At 43.0% G+C, this 26,700-nt stretch overlaps 2 protein-coding genes across 2 annotated transcripts in view; one reads left to right on the forward strand and one right to left on the reverse strand.

The window, feature by feature from the left end:
* EVC2 (EvC ciliary complex subunit 2) overlaps positions 1–12,333 on the forward strand; it is a 117,168-nt gene extending 104,835 nt beyond the window's left edge. The window contains exons 20-22 of the mRNA XM_083155525.1: positions 151–347; positions 3,861–3,962; positions 11,743–12,333. Coding sequence (XP_083011651.1) covers positions 151–347; positions 3,861–3,962; positions 11,743–11,992 — 549 coding nt within the window. The 3' untranslated portion in view covers positions 11,993–12,333. The remainder of the gene's footprint in view (positions 1–150; positions 348–3,860; positions 3,963–11,742) is intronic.
* Positions 12,334–22,420: 10,087 nt separating this feature from the next.
* STK32B (serine/threonine kinase 32B) overlaps positions 22,421–26,700 on the reverse strand; it is a 209,339-nt gene continuing 205,059 nt past the window's right edge. The window contains exon 12 of the mRNA XM_083155858.1: positions 22,421–26,280. Coding sequence (XP_083011984.1) covers positions 26,136–26,280 — 145 coding nt within the window. The 3' untranslated portion in view covers positions 22,421–26,135. The remainder of the gene's footprint in view (positions 26,281–26,700) is intronic.

The following is a 26,700-nucleotide window of genomic DNA, read 5'->3' on the forward strand; positions in this document are numbered from 1 at the left end:
GTCCTGAGTGAACAGATTTGCAATCATGCCATTAGTAAAGTATTTGTTTTTCCAACTCTTGGCATTCACTTCTAACTCATGTCATGGTGATGGTTAATTCTGGCCATCATTGACTGCTTGATGCCAAGCCATTCATTTATTTTTTTCCAGGATATCCGATTGGCAGCTTATCTGACCAAACGATCCCTGGTACCAGAGGGAATGCTGCATCGAATCCTCAGCCTACTGCTTCCCGCGAACTCGGAGAGTGAAATCTCTTCTCTTCTGTATGCGGTGGGTCATAAATATTCAGACAGTGTTACGGAGACTGACAGCAATGAGGATGGAGCTGACAGCTGGAGGAAGAGGTAAGCACATGTCAGTTGCTGCAAGGAAAATCCAATTTATCTGTATTGTTTCGGGGTGGGGCAGGGGGGGAACATCTATCCTTTGGCCTAATAACAAAATGTCAACACTTAAAATTCCTAATGAGAAATGATAATTGCTCTCCTGTTCTTTCCTCTAGATGTTAACTCTATATTCCTCCTTTAACGGTTACATGTGGGACTACGATGTTTATTTAAAGTGCGTTACTTACCTTTTACACCTTTTTGTGGCGAGATAAACTAGAACTCACTTCACAACTTTCATCCTGTCTTTGTGGCTCTTCTACAAGCTAAGGTCCCCATATCGCGTGAGGTCTATTTGTGATGAGAGCCGCGTGATTAATGATCGCGACCTTCGGCATATGGTTTAGCAGATGTACGAACAATGAGTTTCAGACAACCTGTGGCTCTTGCGATGATGATGGAATGATTTCTCTCGGCGCACTTTATCAGCTGAAGGCAGGTTAACCACCCCTGTTGCTAAACAACTAAATGAATGACAGATGTTAGCATGCAAATAATTGAAATGAGCTGATAAACGTAATCACACTTCTACTCTGGCTCAATAGACTGTGAAGTTTTTGAAGGCCAGAAGATTATGAACAGCCCACGGCTTAGCTGGAAGGAGAGGACCGGTGGGGCGATTTAAAAACAAAAACATTCTATGCATCGTCATTGACCGTGTTGACAACGTGTTTTGACAATGATAAGATTGCAGCATAATTAGAACAACAAAACATCCCTGGTGGTCTAGTGGGGACCTTGTCTGGCGGGACTAACTTCTCCATCTGGATCAGTCGGTGATGACATCAGTGCTTAACACTAACCTTTCCCTTGCATAGTGTGACCCTAACCTCCCCTCCTGTAGCCGAACCCTTACTTTTCCTGTAGTGCCTAACTCATAACTTCCTCCTGTAGTACAACCCTAACCACCTTCCAAGTGCCCAAACCTAACCCACCGCTGCTGCAGCCTGGCCCTCACCCTCCCTTTCTATGTGCCTGACCCTAACCCTTCCTTCCACTGCCACTTTGTGTAAAATCATTTCATTTTTCCTGAAGGATTTTTCTAGTTCTAGAGGGAGTTTGCAGCCAGTATCTAAGACGGACCATATGTTGTTGTTTTTTTTTTTTTATGGCAATAAGTGAAGAGGAGGCCTAACCAAGGACCCATCTCACTGACTGAGGTTTCATGTATACTGTACTTTAATGGGTTGATGTTACCCATTCCTGAAGATGACTTCATTTATTTAAGTTTCATAGAAAGAAAAACATTATTCCACAAGGAAACGTTTGGCTAAGACACAAAAATCGGTACTTATATGTTAGTTGGGCACCCAGTAATCTATTTGCTTAGTTTTACGTGTCCCCTCGCGGGGCTCGCTACATTTGCCGTGCTTCGGGCGTGGTGGCTCGCTTCGCTCGCCACACTATATAGTCAACTCCATGCCGACATGGATAGAGGGGGAATGAGCGTACTAACTATAGTGGGCGCCCAACTAACATATAAGTACCCAAAAATCTGAGGAAGTATCATCTTAAAGGAAGAACACTTGGGTGATATCTGACTGTCTGGATATAAGAGAACTCCATTTTTTTGGAGTGGCACCTAAGGTGCAGGTTTATAGAAGTGGAAATGTTGCCTTTAACAACCAATCAGGTTCTACACCTTCTATAAGATTCTTTTTGGACTCAATTCTTCAATGCTCCTTAGTAAATATGATTAGTTCAAAATGATTAAAACGGTGCAAACTCAAAAAAAAAAACATTGCTTAGCTTTCAGGACAACGTGCTGTGATTAGTTTTGCAAGGTCTATTTGAGGATTGAATCAAGAAATATTTTAACAGGATGTGCAGAATAATTTTGTAACATTTGTGAAAGAGGACTGATGTGAAACGGTGTCTGATTAAATCACAATGACATTGAAGTGAACAATAAACTGGAACATAGTCTCTGGAATTGTAATTAACAAAATACTAAAAGACTGCTGGGGAACCACAGAGCCCGAGAGGCAGGATAAGGTCATCCCAGCGGCCATTGTGTGTGCATGTAAAGCAATTTTCCACTTGTCATCTACTTTATTACTGATGAGATTATATGTACCCTGTTTATGAAGCTTTGAAAACACATTAATGAGATCAAAAGGTGCCAAGATCAAACAAGTTTTGTTTTTTTTCATGGCAATTTGTTTGTTCTCCTGTAGGTCTGTCTCAGTACAAGGTTTTATTGTCGTCAGAAGGAGGAAACCTTCGTGACATGAAGAAGAATTGTTTGAGGCCAAACCTGTCCTCAAGATCTACCAACAGTTCATGTATCTCAGGCAACCTGTGGATCTATAGGAATGAATGCAGCATGTTTGAAAATGTGACAGTTAGTAATGACTACAGCTGTGCACCAGCTAGGTGATTTGGGTCATGTGACAGTAATGACTACAGCTGTGCACCAGCTAGGTGATTTGGGTCGTGTGACAGTTAGTAATGACTACAGCTGTGCACCAGCTAGGTGATTTGGGTCATGTGACAGTAATGACCACAGCTGTGCACCAGCTAGGTGATTTGGGTCATGTGACAGTTAGTAATGACTACAGCTGTGCACCAGCTAGGTGATTTGGGTCATGTGACAGTAATGACCACAGCTGTGCACCAGCTAGGTGATTTGGGTCATGTGACAGTTAGTAATGACTACAGCTGTACACCAGCTAGGTGATTTGGGTCATGTGACAGTAATGACTACAGCTGTGCACCAGCTAGGTTGACCATTGGTAGATCTCGAAGACCGGCTTGGATACCCCTGTACTAAGGGTAGTGCAAATAATAGTGCACTTTATAAGGTCAGCACGGTGAAACTGTTTTGGCCTTCTGCTGGCAATAGATGTTATGAGATGGCTTCAAGACTGCCAAGGGAATGCACATAACACAAGCGCAGGTTCAGGTGCATCCAGGCAGGTGTGTATCACCCAACAGAGCAGTTGGAGCAATGGTAAAAATTAGAGGACAGAGTTTAAAGATTTCAGGCCAGATATATCAAGCTTCAAAAAGTGATAAAGCAGAGAGTGATAAGCAACCGGATCCTAACTGCCATTTTTCAAATCCAGCCTGTATCCTCTTAAAGGAAGAACACTTGGGTGCATCTGGCCCAAAATGTGGTAGGTATAAGTGTCACATGATGAGATACTTTCAGTGGTGGAATCGCAGAGCTCTGAGTTAATTCTGGAATCACAGTGCTCTGAGTTAATTCTGGAATTGCAGTGCTCTGAGTTAATTCTGGAATTGCAGAGCTCTGAGTGGATACTCACAATATCATTCTGTTGATTACTCAGCAGCATGTCTAATGCAGTCACATTCAAACATGTGTGTGACTCAGTCAGGCGCTAAGTGTGCCCTTCTCTATGCTGGGAATGGACCACATAGGTGCCTGGGTCCGCGACAGGTATGTGTAACTGTGCATTGGGGGAGGTGGAGTATCCACAATAACAATGTCTTTATTTTCCACTCCAGGAATCAACAAGAGCTGTGGGTGGTCCTTGAGAAGCAAATCAGGGAAGGTTTAGTAAATACAGAGGATGAGAGAGGTACAATTTCCGCCAGGAAGAAGAGAAGGTGAGCATTGAGACAGCGGGGATGTACTGCCTGGTTTATTAGCATGCGGTTATTGTCAGGTAGAAGTCTAGTCTGGGACTAAGTGGCGTTCCGCAGACACCAGTCTCATTGAGTCATTACAGCACATGAAAACGCTGAACGTTAGCAACAGCACAATTTACTAATGAGTTGTGTTCAGTAATAGAACTTGCACACACCATGTCCACCCTGGTTGATCATACAGTAATGTAGTAATCTGGTAACATCCACAGTTCAGTGTTATACAATTATGTTGTGTTCCATTATTTTCAGTAAATAAAATAATATACTTCTATACTATATACTAATATAGCACTAATATGGTGCAGCAGGGGGCGCCACACCTCCTGCTGCATTACTGGTCCATGCTGTGTTCTGGGACTCATCTGCAAGACCATGGTCTGGCTTTATGACCCATGGGGACGCACAAGCCGGCCGCTGTAGATCCTACTGATAGGCCTGGACATACCTGCCCTCAGACAGAGATCCTGGCCTTGTCCCTCCCCCGCAACGGTGAGAGCACAACTCTGTTTTCAAGAGGGTTTGAGTTGGTTTAGTTCAGCGCCCCTGTTGGGATTTTAGGCAACCGAGATGCCGATATCTGTATCTGACTGTTGGGATCCTTACTGCAAGTTTCCTGTACCCAACCTGGCATAGGGGTAAATTTACTAAGATGGGAGTTCTATTGAAGATGGGATGTTGGCCCACAGCAACCAATCAGATTCTACTTCTTATTAGTTACCTTCTAGAAAATAATAGATATAATCTGATTGGTTGCTATGGACAACATGCCATTGTCAATAGAGTGTGGATGCAACAGTTGGTGACATATACCACATATGGTGTTGTGTGAGTGTGTCAGTTGGTAGTATACAATGTGAGGGCACCGTCGGAGGCGGGCAAGGGGAAAGCCGCTCAGTGTGTATGCACTGAGCTGCTTTCCCCACAACGATGATTGACATCATCACTGTCTGGACACTCTGGGCATAGTCGCCCAGTGTGTATGGACCTTTAAGCAGTTGTATCAGTTTTGTACCTTATTGCTGTTCTGTGCAGTGCCTGAATGTATGTAACCATTGACACCCATTATATACCCCACGAGAGACTTGCAGTAAACAATATGAATGCCTCCAGCTGTTATGAAACTACAAGTCCCATCATGCCTTGCCACAGTTTTGTTATCAGGGAGTACTAAACCTATGGCAAGGCATGCTGGGATGTGTAGTTTCACAACAGCTGGAGGGCCACAGTTTGGACATGCCTGCTGTTAATTAAAAGGCACATGTAACATGCATTGACAAGAGCAGGTACTGAGAAAGATTAAATGACACCTATACCTCTGGTTGCAAAGACATACAGCACCAGTCATGGTCATTAATATCTGTGTTAATTAACGTGACAATGGGTGAGTCACGTTAATTAAAACAGATATTAATGAATAGAATTGTACACAGTCTGGCTTGCACTATTGTATGTTTATTAGGACATTTAAAGTAAACTTAATTTATTTGTTGGTTGCAATCTTACATACAGCTATGCTCTGCTCTCTGGGCTTTAAACCGTTAACATATATTGACAGAGTTAAAGGACAACCAGCTTCTAAGTACATAGATACTTTAAAGGTTACATTTGAAAAGGCGTTTGTTAAGGATTATGGATCAGACCACGGGCAATCCCTGGATCGATGTATGCTCTCTGCACCATGAAATATATCAGAACTAATGTGTAGGGACAGATAATTACATGTGGTGTATGTATTCCATTATGTATCGGAGATTACCTAGGGTCACATGACGCTTCGCCAGCACCCATTGGAGCTGACTAATTGGCAGTGGCTTCATGCATCAGCACAGTACGTTGGAACTCATATGTGTGCACTAGGTCTCTGGGATTGCTGTGTGAGGATGGTGACTTAATATAGAACCATGTCTAATACATTTAGCCAAGTGTGTCATGGTGATATGTACTCAGGTTGTGATTCCGAGATGTACGCAAACCCGGTGATTTATGTGCATCTCTGTTTGCTAGGGATTGGTCTCAGATGGTCGCCATGGTGATCCGAGGCTGCGTCTTAGAAATCTGCGACACTTGCAGTAGGATATTTGCGCATCTACATTATTTGATATTTACGGAAAAGTTTCCATACTGTATGCGGATGTGAAACCTATATTTAGTCTTTTTGGATTTCTTTTTTTCTTATTGATTATATTTTAGTACCAAAATATATGCATACTTTTTTGTTAGAATTAATATAGTCTGTCTGAGATGAGTTAATTTTGGTGTTTTACGGTGAAAGATGGTTCTGGATTCTAATAATGAGTGTACTGACCGAAGAATGCTCATTTCCAGTAGTGAGTATACAAATTGATGGTTCTAGATTCCAGTCTTGATTGTTTAGACCAGGCATGTCCAACGTTGGCCCTCCAGATGTCGTGAAACTACACATCCCAGCATGCTTTGCAATAGTTTTAACATTCTCTAATAGCAAAACTGTGGCAAAGCATGCTGGTATGTGTAGTTTCACAACATCTGGAGGGCCAAGATTCCAGCAGTGATTATATAGGCTGACATATGGCTCTAGATTCCAGCAGTGAGTATATAGGCTGACAGGTGGTTATAGATTCCAACAGTGATTATATAGGCTGACAGGTGGTTCTAGATTGCAGTAGTGATTATATAGGCTGACATATGGCTCTCTAGATTCCAGCAGTGAGTATATAGGCTGACAGGTGGTTATAGATTCCAACAGTGAGTATATGGAGTGACAGGTGGTTCTAGATTCCAGCAGTGATTATATAGGCTGACAGATGGCTCTAGATTCCTGCAGTGAGTATATGGAGTGACAGGTGGTTCTAGATTCCAGCAGTGATTATATAGGCTGACAGATGGCTCTAGATTCCAGCAGTGAGTATATAGGCTGACAGATGGCTCTAGATTCCAGCAGTGAGTATATAGGCTGACAGGTGGTTATAGATTCCAGCAGTGATTATATAGGCTGACAGATGGTTCTAGATTCCAGCAGTGAGCATATGGAGTGGCAGGTGGTTCTAGATTCCAGCAATGATTATATAGGCTGACAGATGGCTCTAGATTCCAGCAGTGAGTATATAGGCTGACAGATGGCTCTAGATTCCAGCAGTGAGTATATAGGCTGACAGGTGGTTATAGATTCCAGCAGTGATTATATAGGCTGACAGATGGTTCTAGATTCCAGCAGTGAGCATATGGAGTGGCAGATGGTTCTAGATTCCAGCAATGATTATATAGGCTGACAGATGGCTCTAGATTCCTGCAGTGAGTATATGGAGTGACAGGTGGTTCTAGATTCCAGCAGTGATTATATAGGCTGACAGATGGCTCTAGATTCCAGCAGTGAGTATATAGGCTGACAGATGGCTCTAGATTCCAGCAGTGAGTATATAGGCTGACAGGTGGTTATAGATTCCAGCAGTGATTATATAGGCTGACAGATGGTTCTAGATTCCAGCAGTGAGCATATGGAGTGGCAGGTGGTTCTAGATTCCAGCAATGATTATATAGGCTGACAGATGGCTCTAGATTCCTGCAGTGAGTATATGGAGTGACAGGTGGTTCTAGATTCCAGCAGTGAGTATATAGGCTGACAGATGGCTCTAGATTCCAGCAGTGAGTATGTAGGCTGACATATAGTTCTAGATTCCAGCAGTGAGTATATAGGCTGACAGATGGTTCTAGATTCCAGCAGTGATTATATAGGCTGACATATGGCTCTAGATTCCAGTAGTGAGTATATAGGCTGACAGATGGTTCTAGATTCCAGCAGTGATTATATAGGCTGACATATGGCTCTAGATTCCAGCAGTGAGTATATAGGCTGACAGGTGCTTCTAGATTCCAACAGTGATTATATAGGCTGACAGATGGTTCTAGATTCCAGCAGTGAGCATATGGAGTGACAGGTGCTTCTAGATTCCAGCAGTGATTATATAGGCTGACAGATGGCTCTAGATTCCAGCAGTGAGTATATAGGCTGACAGATGTCTCTAGATTCCAGCAGTGAGTATATAGGCTGGCAGGTGGTTATAGATTCCAGCAGTGAGTATATGGAGTGACAGGTAGATCTAGATTCCAGCAGTGATTATATAGGCTGACAGATGGCTCTAGATTCCAGCAGTGAGTATATAGGCTGGCAGGTGGTTATAGATTCCAGCAGTGAGTATATAGGCTGACAGATGGCTCTAGATTCCAGCAGTGAGTATATAGGCTGACAGGTGGTTCTAGATTCCAGCAGTGAGTATATGGAGTGACAGGTGTTTCTAGATTCCAACAGTGATTATATAGGCTGACAGATGGTTCTAGATTCCAGCAGTGAGCATATGGAGTGACAGATGTGTTTTCAGCTATAGCAGTCCTCTTTATGCTTGTAGATACATATGCTGACCTGCCATCAGGACTTCTTCACACACTGTAGTTATTGGTGGGTATTGCAGGCGTGTCCTCATTTACCTTTGAATTTGAATGTATTTATTTATTTTTAAATGAATTCCATGAAATGTGCATCAAATCAGGTGTTTAATGATAAACTATACTATAGGTATAGGCAATCAAGTGCACATGTCCTAACCTAGGCATCAGATGAACCATAATACATTAAGGGGCGAAGAACCGTTAAGCCAGGTACACATTACATGATGCTATAAATGATGCAATATCGATCATGATTTCCCTTGAGCTGCCAGGAAATCCCAGACAAATGATCTAGTACATATACTGTACACTGAACGATTTCCCAAACAATATCATCAGTGGTCACATCCAGGAGTATAGCTGTCGTTTACCATGTCATCAGATTGAGCTGCACGCAGACATTTTTGGTGCATATTTGCAAATATTAAGCATGCCCCTAATTGTATTATGGCGCGGTCCCATCAGATTTACCAAGCTGGCCCCTAAATGTAATGCCATTTCCAGATGGCTTTATCCTATGGTAGCCTATGGGCTGCAGGTTTTTACAGAGTATACCCAACCACTGCTCATGCACATTTGCTGCCAGGGATCCAACCGGGAAGCGGTGTGATAGCGTTACATTATCAGACGCCTTCACCAGGGCAAATTCTAATCGGAAACCCATCTCCAGACAATAGAAGATTAGTATATTCATGTGAAAATATTTCTCACATCCACATTATAATGCAGATTGTAATAAATAGGCCTCTAAGTGTTTGGTTTTGTACTTGGTTAAGTACAGTATTGTAGGGGTATTATAGAACGGTTACAGTACTGTAGATCCACTTGTTTAGGGTGCTCAGTTTGCCATTAGAATACATGTTTAGCTCGACACCTCCTCATGATATGCTTGTAACATCGTACGTGTAAGTACCTCTGCAGAGGATTCCAGGAATACGTAATGACACGGTTAGCAGTCTCTCTACCTCTCTTCTGTAATTGGCCCATGCTGCAATTTTGCCTTATCTTGGCCTCCTGGGCCGCTTCAAATCACATTGAAATTCTGTGAGCACCTTCTGATTACAATAAATCCCCTTCAGAACCTCGTAAGTGTCTGCACATAACACGCTTTGCTACGCAATGTACTTTCGGTATACTAGATGAACATGTTGCAATTGATTTTTTAATTTTTTGTCAAACTATATTGAGCTGCCGAGGATTGCGGCTTAGGATATTTATAATATAAGCATATGTTGGTATATATATATTACGGGGATGTAGACATCACTGAATGCAAATATCTGTGCATGCATAAATGTATGCGTATATATTAATATATATTCTTCATAGCGCTACAATTACAGGCAGAGTGGAAACAAGTATCCTTCATCATCATTACATTGATTTATAGCTATTAGGACTATATTACAATAAAGAGAGGAAAACTAATGGTATAAATAATTGGGAGCACAGTTATATTTATTTTGAGAACTGCTCCTTACTCTGCGTTATCTTGATCACTCGGTTCCCTTTAATAGCAGAGATTTTTTATTGTACTTAATGAAGCACTCTCCCCACCTAACCTCATTAAAAATACATTATTAAACTAATAAATCCACACTGGGTAAATTAGTTTTTAATTGTGTAAGTTTTAAGTTGTTGCTATATCGCTGATGAAAGTGGATGGAGCTTGTCCACATCATTGACTTTGTTTCTTGTTAACACTAATACTGTTCCACCCTTCTTAATATGATACTATGTGTGTGTGTGTGTGTGTGTGTGTGTGTGTGTGTGTGTGTGTGTGTGTGTATATAGTGAAATGTAATAGGAGGAGCGATTCATAAAGTGAGAGATTTGTAAAGGTGCCCATACACGTTACAATTATTGTATACAATATCGCATCTCATCCGATCTCGGTTTTGCGATGACATCAGATGAGATGAGATCTAGTACAAAAAGTATGTGCAGCACATACTTTTTGTACTAGATCTCATCTCATTTGATGTCATCGCAAAACCCAGATCGGATGAGATGCGATATTGTATACAATATTGTATACAATAATTGTAACGTGTATGGGCACCATAAATCTCCAGTTTTTTTTAAAGCGGCAATCATTTACACTTCAGTATCAAACTGGGTTTGCAGTGTAAATGAATCTCTCATCCTATTACATTTCACCCATAATATGTAAGCTTGCTCGAGGCAAATGATTCAGAAGCTAGTAGATGTAGTTTCACTTGCTGCCAACAGATGGCAGTGTTTCAGAGTCACACGGACACTAGACATACATATATATTGCGGCTACCTCTATATGAGGGTGAGAGTGCAGGTCTTGTGTATGTCTAGTGTCCATGTGACTCTGAAACACTGCCATCTGTTGGCAGCAAGTGAATCTACATCTACTAGCTCTCGAAGAATGTATATATATATATATATATATATTGCAACATCGCACAGGTACATTAGTGAAATGAGACAATGTGGGTAGTCTGGCTTACAGGCCCCAGGGATTCTGCATGTTCCTGTTGTTTGCCAGTATCTAACCTTTTTGGGTATTCGGACGGGGCTGAGGTCCACCATACCATGGTCGACCACTAGAGGTTGACGGCTAGTTAGACATCTGTACGTGGTTGGCCGGGTTTACATAGACAGTGACGCTGGATCGACAGGAGGCAAGCATTGACGGGAAACTGGTCAACGGTAGCAAGGTGGACACGGGTTTTTCATTTTTTTTTGGTGCTGGTCCACTTGGTTCCTCCTCTAGTATCCAAGTGGACATAGAGTGGGAATATAATAGTGTGCCAAGCAAGGCATCGTGCCCAAAGCATAGCGAGCCATGCGAGGGGACACCATGCCCATACACAGTGTCCTTGAGCACCCCTCTGACATTTGGCACCAAAAAAAAACAAAAAACGAACAACCTATGTCAACCTTGTTACTGTTGACCAGGTTCCGGTCGATGCATGGCTCCGGACGATCCAGCTTCACTGTTTATGTACACCCGGTCGACCAAGTCGTCTAACTCAGTGGTTCCCAACCCTGGTCCTCAAGTCCCCCCAACAGTGCACGTTTTCCAGGTCACCCAGCAGGTGCACTCATTATTCAGACACATTTTAAAAGATCCACAGGTGGAGCTAATTATGTCACCTGTGATTGTGTGTGGAGACCTGGAAAACGTGCACTGTTGGGGGTACTTGAGGACCAGGGTTGGGAACCACTGGTCTAACTAGACGCCATCGACCTCTAGTGTTGTCCTAGGCCCCGTCAATCTGTTAATCCATAATCACCTTTATGAATTCCGCTGAATTGATGTCCTTGTCATCTTGGCTTTCAGCATCCTGAAGAAGAAGAGACTGCGGCCTGTGAAGCGAGTCTCCTTTTCACACTCGGACAGTCTCTCCAAACTCCTCCAGACCGGCATTCGCTCCGGACAGTTGGGAAGTACAGAGTCCTTACACCTTCCCGATACCGCAGAGAAACTCTTCATCTTCAGAGCCCCCAGTGCCTCTCCCACCCCTCTCAGTCTGCCCAGGAAGAAGCGAAACTTCCTCAATTCCAAAAAGTCCAAGGCAGTTTTTTCCTAGTGTGATGCAAGGAGACGGCAGTACAGGAACATAAACCAAAATGATTTATTTTTTACTATTTATGCAGTGTGCTATTTATAAGCTCTGGCATTCCGACATTCTCTTTGTATATAAAACCAATATGTAAATATGAAAAAATCTCATTAAAAATGTACATGTATAAAATATAAATACAGTGTACGCATTCAGATTCAGAAAGCAACTATTGTGCTGGGGCACAAATAGTATTACATTGCTGATCCGATCAGGGTACTTCTGTATTCAGATCCATTTTTGGCTGAAGAAATGAGCACCACTCAAAATACTTGTCTGCCGCAAGTCTCCCATGTGTATGCAATGAAATGTTACTATTTATAGATTTAAGAACTGTAATAATTCCTCACCAACTTCTGGCCTATTTGCAATGGGGCTGATTCAGAGGTGGATGCACAAGCCTCTGCGGCTGCTGCTATTGAGGGTCTCTTGCCTGCTCAAAGTGCATCCTCTGCACATCCCTTTTGCAAAACTGAGACGCCCACTTTTACTGTTCATAGAGGCTGAAATACTGATTGGTGTTTAGGCGCACCATAGCACCAATCAGTATTTCAGCCTCTATGGACAGTGAAAGTGGGTGTCTCAGTTTGCGTCTCAGTCCTGTGGCAGCTGTCCGGTAAGGCCTCTTGTGGTTCATCGGTTTAACCTCTGTAAACGCACCACTTTTACCAACACACCTGCAACACCCATAGCACAGACCATCTTCATGAATGCGTTAAGCCACCCCCAGTAACTACATGGGAACACCCATCATATTCCCAAGACATTTCTGTTCTGATACTGTGCACCTCGGTCACAGCAGGGCCATACGTCCTCACGTGAATATTACCTCCACCATTAATTGTTTGTTTTTATACATTGCTAGGTATATAAAAATACACTTCTCAATATATAACCAGTATATCTAAAACTTAAGACTAAGGGGGATTATTGCGGTTCATTTGCTCGGGTGCGAATTCGCATTCCTTGCGAATGGTGGGACGTCCCACCATTCACAAGGTGTGTTCCCTCGCCATGACTGCAAATGGATGTTTTTACGTAAACATCCATTCACATGTCAGTGGGAACCTCCCACATCTTTCGATGGTCGCAGAACGGGAACCCATGAAACGCTGGGCTTTTCCATATGCTAATGGGGCAGCCCGAACAGTTTGTTTGCCGTGGGTAGGGTGGGCAATCCCGGGATTGGGATCGGCGGGATCCCGGGATTTGGCCCCTAAAACGCCGGGATTTCAATGAGCATGCGCAGTCTAATGCCGGGCAGCGTCTGAGCAAGTGCTCAGATGCTTCCCGGCTTCTCCCGTCCCGGCAGTGCGGCTCTGCGCAGCGTGACGAGGTCACAGGTCACGCTGCACAGGCCGCACAGCCCCGTCCGCGCTGCCCTCCCTCCTTTTCATTACCCAGCGTCCCGGCACACGTCTTTACTGTGCGCCCGCCCACCGGCTCACGGCTTCGCCTGCCCACCGTCTCTCGGCTTCACCGGCTCACACTTCAAAACTCCCTCCCGTCTTCACTGGCCGCACTGCACATGTAAGTTAATATGCGGGGCGGCCGGGGTGGGTTTAACCTGGCTACCTCATTTCTATATTAGGGAAGTCAATCCCGGGATCCCAGGATTGGGCATTTTTCAATCCCAATTTCTGGGATTGAAAAAATGCCCCGGGATTGGCATCCCCTAGCCATGGGTGCATGCACCCAGTGCATGCGCAAACAAAAAGCTTCTACCGAGTGCGAACGGGCCTGAATAAGATCCTAAATCACAACAAAAGCCTCCAGTGTCTACATAACAATACTCATCTCTGTCTAGAGCGTAACATGAACTTTATTTATTTGGGCTGATTAATGTCCGTAATTGGTAATAAACCTGATTCAGGATGAGACACAGAATAGTGCAGTCCTAAATCCGTAACCTCCCTCCTGCTGGAGTATTTCCCAGCTCATTTCATTTGTATGTGCCTTGCGAGCTATAACTTCCATGTACCCATCTGACACTCCAAATACTTCATTTTTAGACTGAAGACTCAAGAATTTTTGAGGTGCTATCCAGAAAGAGTAGGACTAGCTCCCCAGATCCACTCATTTCCCCATTGAGGCATAATAACAAGATCAACAGCCTATAACGCCATAGTGGCCCCAATGCAGCAATTTGAAGACCAACAAGGACTAATGATACAATTCAATATGTCAAACCCACCACAAAACACTTGCACCTAAAGGGGAACTATTAACCACCAAAGAAAAATTCACGCTGAAAGCAATTCTACAATGTGACATTCCTTCACTTATACCGTGTACTTATAATCACAATCTGTGACGGAGATATGATGATGTATCTGACAGCGGGATTTTTATATCATAAACATTATTTTAATTCAACAGAACATTCAAATCTCATCAGAAGACAGGTTAACTAAATTATATAGCAGCACAGATGGCACTAACGCTGTAGACACTCAGCAATAATGAAAGCCTTGGTATAAAAATTACATTACCTGCAAACATTTCCTCCTGTTTGTCAGCAGCTTCATTTTTTGGAAAAGTCAGAGGTGATATTACAGAGATGCTGTTGAGCCAAAATATTATTTTAACAGATTAGGCAAAATTTGTATAGCTGTACGAGCATCTGGCACAGGCAAGCAGTGCTGGGTTTTTCACATGTCTAGAACGATTTTCTGCTGTATCCTCACTGACCTTCACAAGTTACAGACTCCAAAATAATTTCATCTTTAGGGTCCATGTGATCATCTATCAAATCACAGAGCAGTACGGCACATAGAAAACAGATCTGGAAAGGTGTCTTTTGCGCGATAAGTGTATATAGTGTACCAATAAGTGTGTATTAGCAACCACCAAAAGGGGAGTTTACAGACCTCCAACCAAAAACACAAAAACTGTGCTTCCAGGAGGTAGAGGCAGCGCAGCTGTAAATCTTTCAGGAGTCTCTGTTGACGCGTTTCATCGCTCAGGGCGGCTTTTTAAAAAAAAAAAAACCAGTGTTTAATGTTTCCTATATATGTGATCACTGTTTCGTTACTGACGGTACCTTTAAGCCTGCTTGTTGAAGAAAGTTCTCTATTGAAAATAATTTTGGTAAATGCTCCGCAGTTTACAGCCTGTATTAAAAAAACTCAGGACTTAAGGGGGTTTAGACCGGCTTGGTCAAGTCCAGATTCGCTCCCCTGGCCGGTGTTTGGGGTTTGCGCATGTGCAAATATGCGCACGTGCAAATCACCGGAGCAAATGCCTTTGGCAAGTTTCACACTTGCCGGGTTGTTCGGTCAATAGTGGGCGGGCATGGGACGGAAGCAGGGGAACTCCCAGCGGTTTATGGGCGCGCCCATAGAAACGCTGAGCGTACTCTTGCATACGCAGGTGTGCCCATGCCTGCTTGGGGTGGGCGGCTGACATTCCATAACATCAGTGCCCGCCCTGAATTTGTCGGGAAGCATATGCTGTTAGTCCAGGCCCGTCCGTGTATCCATGGGAACACCCATCGTTTTCATGGGGACGCCCATAAAATGCTTCATTTTCCCTTTGCCAAGTGCCGGACTGCCCCCATCCACCCCTGTCCCTCCCTCCTTCCCCTCTGCAAACTGCCAGGTGAGCATCTCGCCGTGGACGTTTGCACGTTTGGGGTTTGAACATGTTCAAAAATGCGCTTGCGTCTGTGCAAACCCTCACCATTGGGGCGGGGGCCGAATTTGCCTAGCCAGTGGGAGGTGGGGTGAGGGGGCGGGATGTGGTGGTGTGCAGCTGACATATTTTAGTTGTCCATCTGCCCTGGAGTCCAGGGCAGGCAAGCCACTACAATACTTGTGTTCGCTGCACTGCTCTGGACAGAAAGAGACTTGGAGGAGTACGGATCCCTCCTCCCCCTCCTCCGGAGGCAATAGCGGGATAAGCCGCACTGCTCCCAGTCACCCTCTAAAAATGGCCCTGATGCTGTTCCCTACCTATCCCCCTCAGACTTCCCAACTATTTGCAAAATGTAAAAGTGGATCTCAAAACTTTATTCGAACGTTGATGCTCCCATCCCTAGCCACCACTTTATACTCTTATGTCATTGTCTCCTACCTCTGTGTCACTCTTGTCTGTAGACTGTAAAGCTGTCACGATTAGTGCCTTCTCCCTCATGGCTTTTTTTACCATATACACCCCACGTCCGCCAACCACACCAAACCTTTGGGTTTGATGGCCTCTCTGCTCAGTTGTCTATTATATCCGCTGCTACAACAGCAATATTACTAAAGCTTGTCCGCGTTCAACAATGTTCTTTACTGTAAGTCACTTTTTTCTTGTTTGGTTCATTCTATTTATGTACTTTGTAAGGAGCTTCAGACCCCTTGTGGAGCCATATAAATAAAGGATAATAATAACAATTAAGTTTAATGACCTGGAACAAAGCTTTGCAACTGGCGACCAAACAAATAATAAAATTGTAAGAACGATCCGTTTTGCTTTTGCATTCTTCGCTCTTTTCTGGTGTTTGTAAAGGGAAATAAATAAACATAAGGGATGCAGCAATAAACGGATAAGCTCCCATTACTCATTCATGTCTGAGTGCAGCAAATTGCCGGTTGAGTATATGGATGACTGATTAGAACGGACCAAAGAAAGGCCCTGACATTGGAACAATTATGAGTGTGAATGTACTGTGAAGGAGGATAGTGACACAGGGCATGGCTGGGATTGGGCGAGTTACAGTATTAACCCAGCTGAGCATAATGAAAACAAGATCTAGGCGGGATGACTACGGGATGCAGTCGGAATCCTGGCGGTAGAAATCCCGGCACTTTGTCCCTCTATGAGTGTCCACGACACCCCCCCTTTGTCAGGATTCCGACTGCCGAGATTTCGTATCAATCCCATGACTACACAGTCATGGGGAAGACTTGGTGTATATTATAGAAGGAAGATTTGTGTATTTTATGTTTTAGCTTTTAAGGTATTTGATAATCAACACACACTATTTCTTTTATGTCTCCGGATTTCAGATTGAAAAATGCTCAATCCTGGGATTCTCGGCAATCCCGGGATTGGCCTCCCAAATAAAAAGAAACGCCCTGCCTCCCAAAACTGTCTGCCCCGCACATTGGCTCACATGGGCGGGTGGTGTGGCCGACGGGCTGCACAGGGTCACCTCTGACCATGTGACGCTGTGCAGAGCTATGGCGGACCTGGGCAGCATCTGTGCAGGTGTTCAAATGCTGCCCAGCATTAGACTGCGCGTGTGGAGTCTAATCCCGAAATCCCTGGATTGGAAAATCCAATCCCGGTATTCAAAGCCAGGCAATTATAGGGACAAATCCAGGGATCCAGTCAATTGACTATGTTGAATTGCAGAATTTATTATAATTGTTGTAATTACTTGTGCTCTTTAGATTGTGCAAGTGTTTTCTCTTTTCTTTCCGTGTGGCACTACAAATCTCAGCATGGAAGTAACTTTTTTATTATGCTTAGATGTGGGGTGTGCAGTCCACCCCCAAAAACATAACTACCTTAGGTACAAAGGGTGGAGCTGCTATGGGGCCCAGAGCTGAAGGGGGGCCATCTTTACTGTCTAAGTAATATGTTTTACATACATTTATCACCATCAATTGCTAAATAGGGGGCCCTTACAAACTTTTGGTGCCCTAGGCTGCATCCTAATCTGCCTATTGATTAATCAGACACTGTTTATTCAGAGTCAGTCGTATACATGTGACAGTGCCACCCCTATCCATCGACTGATAAAAGCTATAGGTAGCAGCACACATTTGTCCCAGCCTTGACTCTGAGTTGACTAATTTCTCAAGTCATGTATGCAAGCCCACCTTTTGCTCACTTTGCTAAAAATCACAAGATCCTTATGCAAACGGAATTGCAGTCCCATTTTCTGTTTCTAATTTTCTATTTCAGGATTAACACACCAGGTAATTTTCCTTACTTGCCCAATGACAGAAAAGGCATATGGATGTCTGGATTACTACCAATGTGCTTATCTTTAGCCTGAGCACCATCATTCATAAAGCAATTCCTAAAAGCTGTACAGTAGGTGGTGGAGAAGTATGAGCAACGTAATAAAGCGCATCCACTATGCTTTAAACTTTGATATTATGGAATTTGTCCGCGGATGAGATTTATTTGGAGAACCTATTCATGCTGCTTGGGGACAGAATGCAATATATCGCCAGTGAATTTCTGTATCCCGCTGTGAGAATCCTTCTCTTTGAAGTGCAATGATTTCCTTTCGATATTTTGTTGATGTCACAATGATCTTCTATCCTTCAAGTCTTCGCTGCATCAGGACCACAAGTCCTTTCTTTGCTGCATTATACACAGCTTTACACACTCACTTCCAATTAAATAAAATTTATTTTTTTATATTGTGCCTTCTTCTATTTCACATTTTGAAGTTGTTTTCTTGACATTTAATATGAATAGGAATTATACCAACCGGAGTTTACCCATTGGGATATGATCTCAGGCTTTTTTTATTATTATTATTTTTATGAAGAAACAGGTAAAATAGAAATTAAACAAATAATTCAATCCCATCCAGAAATACATAAGGAATAACAATAGGAAGAGAACTGTCACGCCTGAGGTATTTGTTGTTGTAAATTTGAAGCTACAGTAGGCTTCCTTAGGAGCTTTGTCCACATAAGTGGATAACCTCAGGTGTGGGTGCAGAGTCCAGAGCCCGAAGACGTGACCGATGATGGAGGAAACGGGAATGAAATGAATGGTGATATTTATTTAACATCAGTTAGACAATGATGATTACTGTAAATGAATCTTAAAGTGTAAAAAATAGGAAACGGTCATAACTGTAGGAGACTTTGGACTCGTGATTGCCCGAGTGAGGAAACAGTAGTAATTGTAAGAGTCTTTGGACCCGGGATTGCCCGAGTGGAGCTGTGGCCGGAATGGAACCGGTAAGAGGTGGATTCGGCAACAGCCGAAGGATGTCGTCACTGATGTCCAATGATGACCATTGATGGATGGGTACTTGGAGTATTAACACCACAGGCACAGAGGAGGGTACACCTGGTGATGTTGGGTACCGATGCTAGATACAGATGGTACTTGTGAGCTGGCTATCAAAGTAAGCAGAAAACACCCATTGAGGACAGAGACATATGGGACACTCATCTTGCTGACCCGGGCCACCAGCACTCCAGTACTCACGGACCCCGCTGACAGCTGATACTGGTCGCAAGGACTGCAGTGCTCACGAACCTAGCTGACAGCCTACAGTTGCCATCAGCAGGGCCAACCATCAGACGCACCTGGCCGTAGCAACAGCCTGCAAATGGTGCGGTTACCATAGAGCCGCCAATGATGGGGCCCACACGTCTGGAAATTCCATCATTGCTGACACCTTGTGTTAGCCACCGCAGTCGGGGACCACGGACCGGTGGCCCCCACCGAAAGAGGGGACACAGATCAGCTTTTTGCAGATCAGCACTCAGGCAGCGTGGTACATATCTTTTCATCAGCTATGCTAGCCATTTGTCCCTCAAGAGGCCAACCTGGAGCACGGTCAGAGTCAGATACAGGGGTACCGCACTGACTGGGGTTCTCTTCCCCCATTACCAACATCCAAAAGGTATCCACTATTAACACCGTAAGGTATATACTGCTGTTTTTACCCATTAATTGCTCACATTAACCAAAACTTAATGGACATGTGGATTTATACTTGAAGTGTTGTATTCAGTCGCATTTCATTGGAAAATATTTCTAACAAATACCAGTTAGTGCCCAACAATTGGGCGTCAGCCATTAGATAACACTGTCCATTTCAGTGATTTCTTTTATGTTTTATGAATTTATTGTACTATATTGTATGTGATTCTGATACCTCTGGGAGGTTTTCTGCATGTTTTTATTGCTAAGAATAAATGTATTTATTTTTAGAATGACTGTCTCTGTACTTTAAGCGCCACTTGCTCTCTGTGGATACCAATGGTAGAGGATATCAGCATGGACTCTCTGAAGGTGACTCGGCACAGGTAATACTTGGAGGAGATAAAAGCATAGATGAACAGCAAATAACTTTAAAATCAGCAGAAGCAAACAAAAAGTTATTGATGTAATCAACGCTGTTAGAGTGCGACGCTAGAGATCGATGCTTGTGAAGTTAGCAGTCAATGGTATGGAACAATGTTTGATGTCTATGGCTTGAATAAGAAAAGATGATAATCGATGGTAACAATTGATGTTGATCTTGATGTTGACAAACGATGGTAGCAATCATTGAAGGTTAGCAATGTTAATAACTGATGATAACAGACGATGAAGAATATAGATGAAACAATCAATGTTGGGGAATGATGATGACTATCGATGGTGACAGTTGATTGTGATATCGATGTTGACTGTCGATGGTGAGGATCAATGGCTGAGGACAGACGACTGGAGATAACAATTCAGAACTGAGAGGAGACTCCAGGGACACTGGAGGAAGCCAGACCATGCAGAAGGATAGTAAGTGCACACAGAGACAGCAGGATCTCACAGGAGCTGTAGAGCCATGGAGCTTCTCTGTAAACATCATTGTACTTGCGAATACCTAGGGCTCAGCCCATTACTGATATAGGGAGAGCTGCACTTGGATTGTTTGGAGTTTGTGATGTCAGAACCAGGAAGTCTAGGATTGGCTAGAAACGGCAATGTGACAGAATCCAAGATGGCTGTGCCCATACCAGAGAATGGAGGAAGTTTGGTTACAGGAATGGCGGAGGACAGCGCTGATAAAAAAAAAGTGACATTCGTGAAATGGCTGCCCCCATACGAAAGACAGTTTTTGAGGATGTTAGAAGAGGCAGCCGGCCTCCTCTAGCAACCTTAAAAACGGTCTGCAGTATGGAGGCAGCCATTTTCCGAATGTCACTTTTTTTTCTAAGCAGCAGGAGCCGGGACCCGCAAGACAGATGCGGCAGGAGGTAGCGGCCGCATGTGGGGGCTGTTAACACTACTGGGGGGGGGGGGGGGGTTGTTCACCCTACTGGGGAGGGTTGTTAACCCTACTGGAGGGGGGGGGGGGGCTGGGGAACATTTTCGGCAGGGGGCTGCATAATCAATAGTTACGCCACTGTAGGAGCGCTACATTATAACGTGGTGAGCTGCTGACCAGGCCACAGATGGTTAACAACATGTGCAACAGGATTCACCCTCCTGGGTGTGCAGAGCAAGCCTGGAGAGACACTTGAGAGGTAGTATGCATCGAGGACTGCGGTTGGGATTGCCTTATCTAGAATGTTCTAAATAAATAAGAAGTAGAATCTGATTGGTTGTTATGAGCAACAGCCCATCCTTAATAGAACTCCCATCTTAGTAAAGTTAATTTGTGAGGTTAATCTATATAGCTAATTATCTGAAGAAGCCGCCGCGTACCCACGGAGGCGGGGAAACGCGTCATTTGAGCATTTTTTCTGACTATTCATACACAATATGTCCCAATAATAAAGCAAGGTGGGATGTATAATCCAATAAGGGCACTCGCCCAGATCACATCATGAAATTTTATTAGTGGTACATTACCACACAGCTTCCTGACTCTTAAGCTCTGTGTACGTCAACTGCGGCTGTGTCTTAAGAAAGGGCCACCTAGTGGCTGAAACGTAGACCTACATGTGCTTTAATTGGTAATGTACCACTAATAAAATTTCATGACGTGATCTCGTGAGTGCCCTTATTGGATTATACATCCTAACCGTGTGGCGCCTAAATTTTATAAATAATGTCCATATATATATATATATATATATATATATATATATATGGTGATCCAGAATTCAGTGAAGCAACAGGAAATGTTCATACAATATTTTTAATTTGATTCTTCATCAAGTTGTACCAGGCAAAACAGCAATTCAGAAACGTCCCCAATTATACCAATACTGTTTAGACGTCCTTCCCTGTTGTGCTGTTTACCAATACCGAAAATGAAGATGAATGTCTGTGCATCCAGAATCAGTAACGGCAATAGTCTTACAATAGAACCACTGTCTCCTACAGGGAAGGCTAGCCTAAACACCATTGGTGTAATTGTCACTAGAAACTTATTCAGTGTATATTTTTGAGAACTAAGAGGAAGCTAGGATTAAGGAAACTTCTATTTTCCAAAAGAAAGAAAATACTTTATCTTTTTTCAACCGGAAAAGTCCTGGAAATCAATTTATTTGGAAAGATTTTAATACTGTTCCCCTGATGAAGTCTGTCTAGACGAAACGCGTTGGATCATTTCTTTATTGATATTTTGCCTGTGACAACATACTGAAGGATTTAATAATACTGTATAGATCTATATACACACACACACAGTATATACTCTGTATATAGCGTGAATGTACAGTATGCATGACGCATTGACATAGTTTGACGCATAAAACACAATACACAGTCATACACAATTATACAAGTGTTGAGCAAAGAACATTTTATTTAACCAAAGCTTTCAGATTGTGTTTTCCTGAAGACTATTGTGCTTATTCCTTTGTACATATCTGTGCAGACCGCAGGGATCCAATGTGTTTCCTTTTAAATAAAATGCATGCTTTTATTTTTATCACAAGTTATACTTCCAATATGGGCAATATATATATATCGTGGAACAAAAAAAAAAGTTTATGAAATTTATGATAAAAAATAATAATATGAGAAAATAATTTATAAATAGCTTCATATGGAAATAAAAAGATTTCATACAAAATAAAGATACAAAATGATACAATAAATATAGAAAAGCTGGTTAAGAAAGTAATGCCTATATTAAGAAATTCAGGTTATCTTTTTATTAAAAAAGTTGGAACGATGAAAACACGGGATGAGGGATGCGGGCCCGACCAAATAAAGTCGAGAAACTTTGTATGGTGAAACTTATCAAAACACACATAAGTGTAAACATATTGTGTAGATCGGAAATAGTGAAAAACGAGGGTGAGGACACGGTAAGAAAACCATGTAACAATGTCTGAAGTCACAGTATCAGTTCCTAACCTGTAATAGTACAGTACCAGTAGAGAGACAGGATCTGAAAGTGCGGGGTAGGCAGTGGCGTAACTATGGTGTGGCAGACCCAGCTGTGGCTTGGGAGAGCAAGCGGTCTCGGGCGCACTGAAAAATACCTGCTATCCTTTACAAATACAGTCACTCAGTTGTAGTAGGCGACGGTGGCTGTGTACTGTAGCCGCGTACCGTAGGTGACAGCCTGCCCCCCCTCCACAGTCTCCTCGCCTCCTCTGCATCTGGAGGCAGCTGGTGTCATTACCCTGCCGCTCTTCGAAAGCTGAGGCTGGTGACCGAAGGCTACAGTATGTCAGCGGACGGGATGTCCTCCCTGTTTCGCCGCATGGTCGCACATCACTCCTGGGGAGCTGCAGCACTACACATGGCGGCGCACAGTGATCCAGGTAACCAGTCTGCACCATTGTCATGTTTTACTAAAGAGGGGGGGACGCAACAAATTTTTTGGCAGGGGAGCTAAATTTATAGTTACGCCACTGGGGGTAGGAGATTATTGATATCTAAACATATACATAAACACACATTTAAATTTGTACATTAAAAGAGCCATACTACAAAGTATGGGACTCCACATGGATTGAACATCACAAATACAGAACAGGAAAATGTATTGTGCACATCACATGTTGTGGAATTTGTACAGTCCAGCAACTTACGGCAAAGTTGCAAGACAGAGGTGGCAAACCAAAGGTTGGAATATTTGTGTGAAACCATATACGCCTGATATAGTTTGTTTAGTTGCTTGTTTTATAGCACTGAAAATACAGACACATAGCGCATACATGCCTATCCTCCCGGAAGCTGCGGTTCACTCAAGATTTTTTAGGTAGCTGTCCGCAGCCCCAGAAGGGTAGGTGGCTCTCACAGCATACCCATTTCCTCCTGAAACAGGTAGAATGTGGATAAAATCAACACAATCACGGCGATTGTGGTAAAGGGGGCGAGTGGCAGGAAGGGGGTGGGACTTAATGATGAGAATTGCATCATTTAGCTTTAGGGTGGGGTTTAATGACGTGGCAGCCCGGCCCCACCACTGAAGTGGCTTGCTGTGTCCCCTCTTTGGGTTTATCCCATAGAGGAGATACAAAATTAGATTTGTATGATTAAGTGACTGACTCAGAGGTGGGCACAAGGCGGCTTCATCCTTAGGTGGTCTTCCCCGTGCAACTTTATGCAAATGCGCTATAAAATATTTCCCTGGTGTAAATGCACAATCGCAGAACATAGCTCAGCTATGTGGATGTCGCCCATGCTTGAAACTCTGAATCAGACCTTTAATTAGCTGTGAAGCAAAAATTATTGAGAACCATTAAAGAGATTTTAAGGAACTATTAACTTTCTAATAGATGTTTAGTCACTCACTGGATATATTTTCACTGAATTGTCGGAGATCAGAGATTTGTAACATATATACATTAAAGTGCACAGGACCAGGTTAGCTGGATAAGATTCATTTCTGTGTGCAATGTTCTCCATTACTCAGTAGTATGGAGAGACGTGCTGCAAAGTCTGACCATTTTACACGCAGTCCTGCCAAGCTTAGCACTGGAGAGAATCCATGATGTGAAGATGGAATTATATGAAATATATTACATGTATAGAGAGCTCGGAATGGGAAAGTTGTATCCCTGACATGGTGTGCTTGGAATGAAACCAAATCTGTATCAGGGTGGTTATAATTCTTATTTCATAAAAGTGGTACAGAGTGGATTACAATCTTGTATCATATTATATTGTAATTTGTGCTCTCGTAAATACAAATTTTACGCAGAGTCTATTGGGAGGAAGCTGCTATATAAATAACATTATTATTATTAGCATTGTTGTTACTATTATAATTATTATTATTTAGATATGAATGTTGTACCACTGGTATGGGGTAATTATAATTAGGATTTCGTTTTTTTTGCTTGAGTTTTGTATTACTGAGTGCTTAGAATTTTATAATTATGTATCACTGGTATAGACTAGACTAGAGTATGTAGATTTAGAATTTGGTACCACCAGTAGAGAGTGCTTAAAATTACAATTTGATACCATCAGTATAGAGTACTTAGAATTAGAAATTGCTACTACAGGTATAGAGTGCCTAGAATTAGAATTTGGTACCGTCGGTATAAAGTACTTAGAATTAGAAATTGGTACCACCAGTATAGAGTGCCTAATATTACAATTTAGTACCAAACTGGTAGAGTGCTTAGAATTAGAACTAGAAAATGCTGCAGTTTTCACCTGTTTTTTTATTTATTTTTTTTGGGGGGGGGGGGGGGGGGGGGGGGCAAATTCCATCCACCTCTATTCAATCCCAGTGCTGTTTTCTTCCTGGGTGAAAAATCCAGCATCGGTGAAAACCACATGTATCGGCAAATTTGACGCAAATTCACGTAGTTTTGTCGAATTTGTTTCCTTCTTTGTATTTTTTTGCAGCCGTTTGCACTCACGCCATTTCGCTTCCCCCCCCCCAAATAAAGTGAAAAGGCATGGGCGAAAATTTACTCAAACATGGGTGAAAATGCCCTTAATTGAATACCGAAAGGCAAATCTTTGCACTTTTTTTCACCTGGTGAAAAACTTGGCCAAGATTGAATACGCCCCAGAGTTTGATTTGTAAATCACTGCACTGTATGGCCGGAGATTCGGTGAGGCTACTAAATCAAGCTGTCAAATAAAAATTTTGGTTGACATTCTGCTAAGAACTAGTTATTGTTGTATTTCACAAGGAACTTCATATTACACAGGACTCTACATGAAACAGTATTAGCAGACTTCCCCACAAATATCTTATTTACTAAACATACACAGTGATCATTGCAATCATCCCAATTATTTCTCAATCGGCTGCTGATGATAAATATCATGTTCAAGTTTCTTCCAAAACTTCTTAAAGTTTGTTCCTTTTTACTGGTTGATATACTGTATGTAGATCACATTTTACAAAAGTAATATTGGTGCGCAGTGTAGAAAGTCTCATAGATCAGCTGTGGATGAGGCTTTGAGGACTTTGCAGTAACTCATAAAGTGGAGAAGAGGTCCATGTTTCTGAGTGTAGGCATGCAAAAGAGAGTGCCTTATCGTCCGCCTCCTTCCATAGTGCCCACTAGCTGCTGCAGCCTCTTGTGCAGCCATGTACTACAATGTTGTTATTTGTGGGGTTTCCATCATGAGCCTTCATGTGCGGCTGGCTGTGTGCTCTGCCCTCTGGATTTGGTGCTGGTCCACCTTGTTCTGATTGGTGTTTGAGTCTAGAAGGAAAGAGTAAGGACGGTCATGGCAAGTAAGTCATATAAGTGATGGAATAAAGTATTCTACATTGGTTACTGAAAACATCAGCTGCTTGCCCGCTTCCCGCACAGGGTGCTCACAGATCAGAGAGACCATAGAGGTGTCACAGATCTGCGAGCACTGGAGAAATCATTCGATGGTCGCCGACCATCGAAGGTATTTCTCCTCTGCACCCAAGGTTGCGAATGGATAATTATGCAAATCATCCATTCGCAGCCGTGCGGGGACTTGCGGCGTGCGACGGGGGCGGCCATCCCTTTGGGCGGCATTAAGTCCACACGCAATGCTGCGAAAATCGTAGCGTTGCATGTGGACCAGAATAAGGTCCAAAGTGCGGTATGAAGTAGGAAGATGGGGATTGCAAAATGATTCAACTTTTT

Source organism: Crinia signifera, chromosome 1 (assembly GCF_055691185.1).
Source record: "Crinia signifera chromosome 1, ASM5569118v1, whole genome shotgun sequence".
In the NCBI taxonomy this organism is placed as follows: Eukaryota; Metazoa; Chordata; class Amphibia; order Anura; family Myobatrachidae; genus Crinia; species Crinia signifera.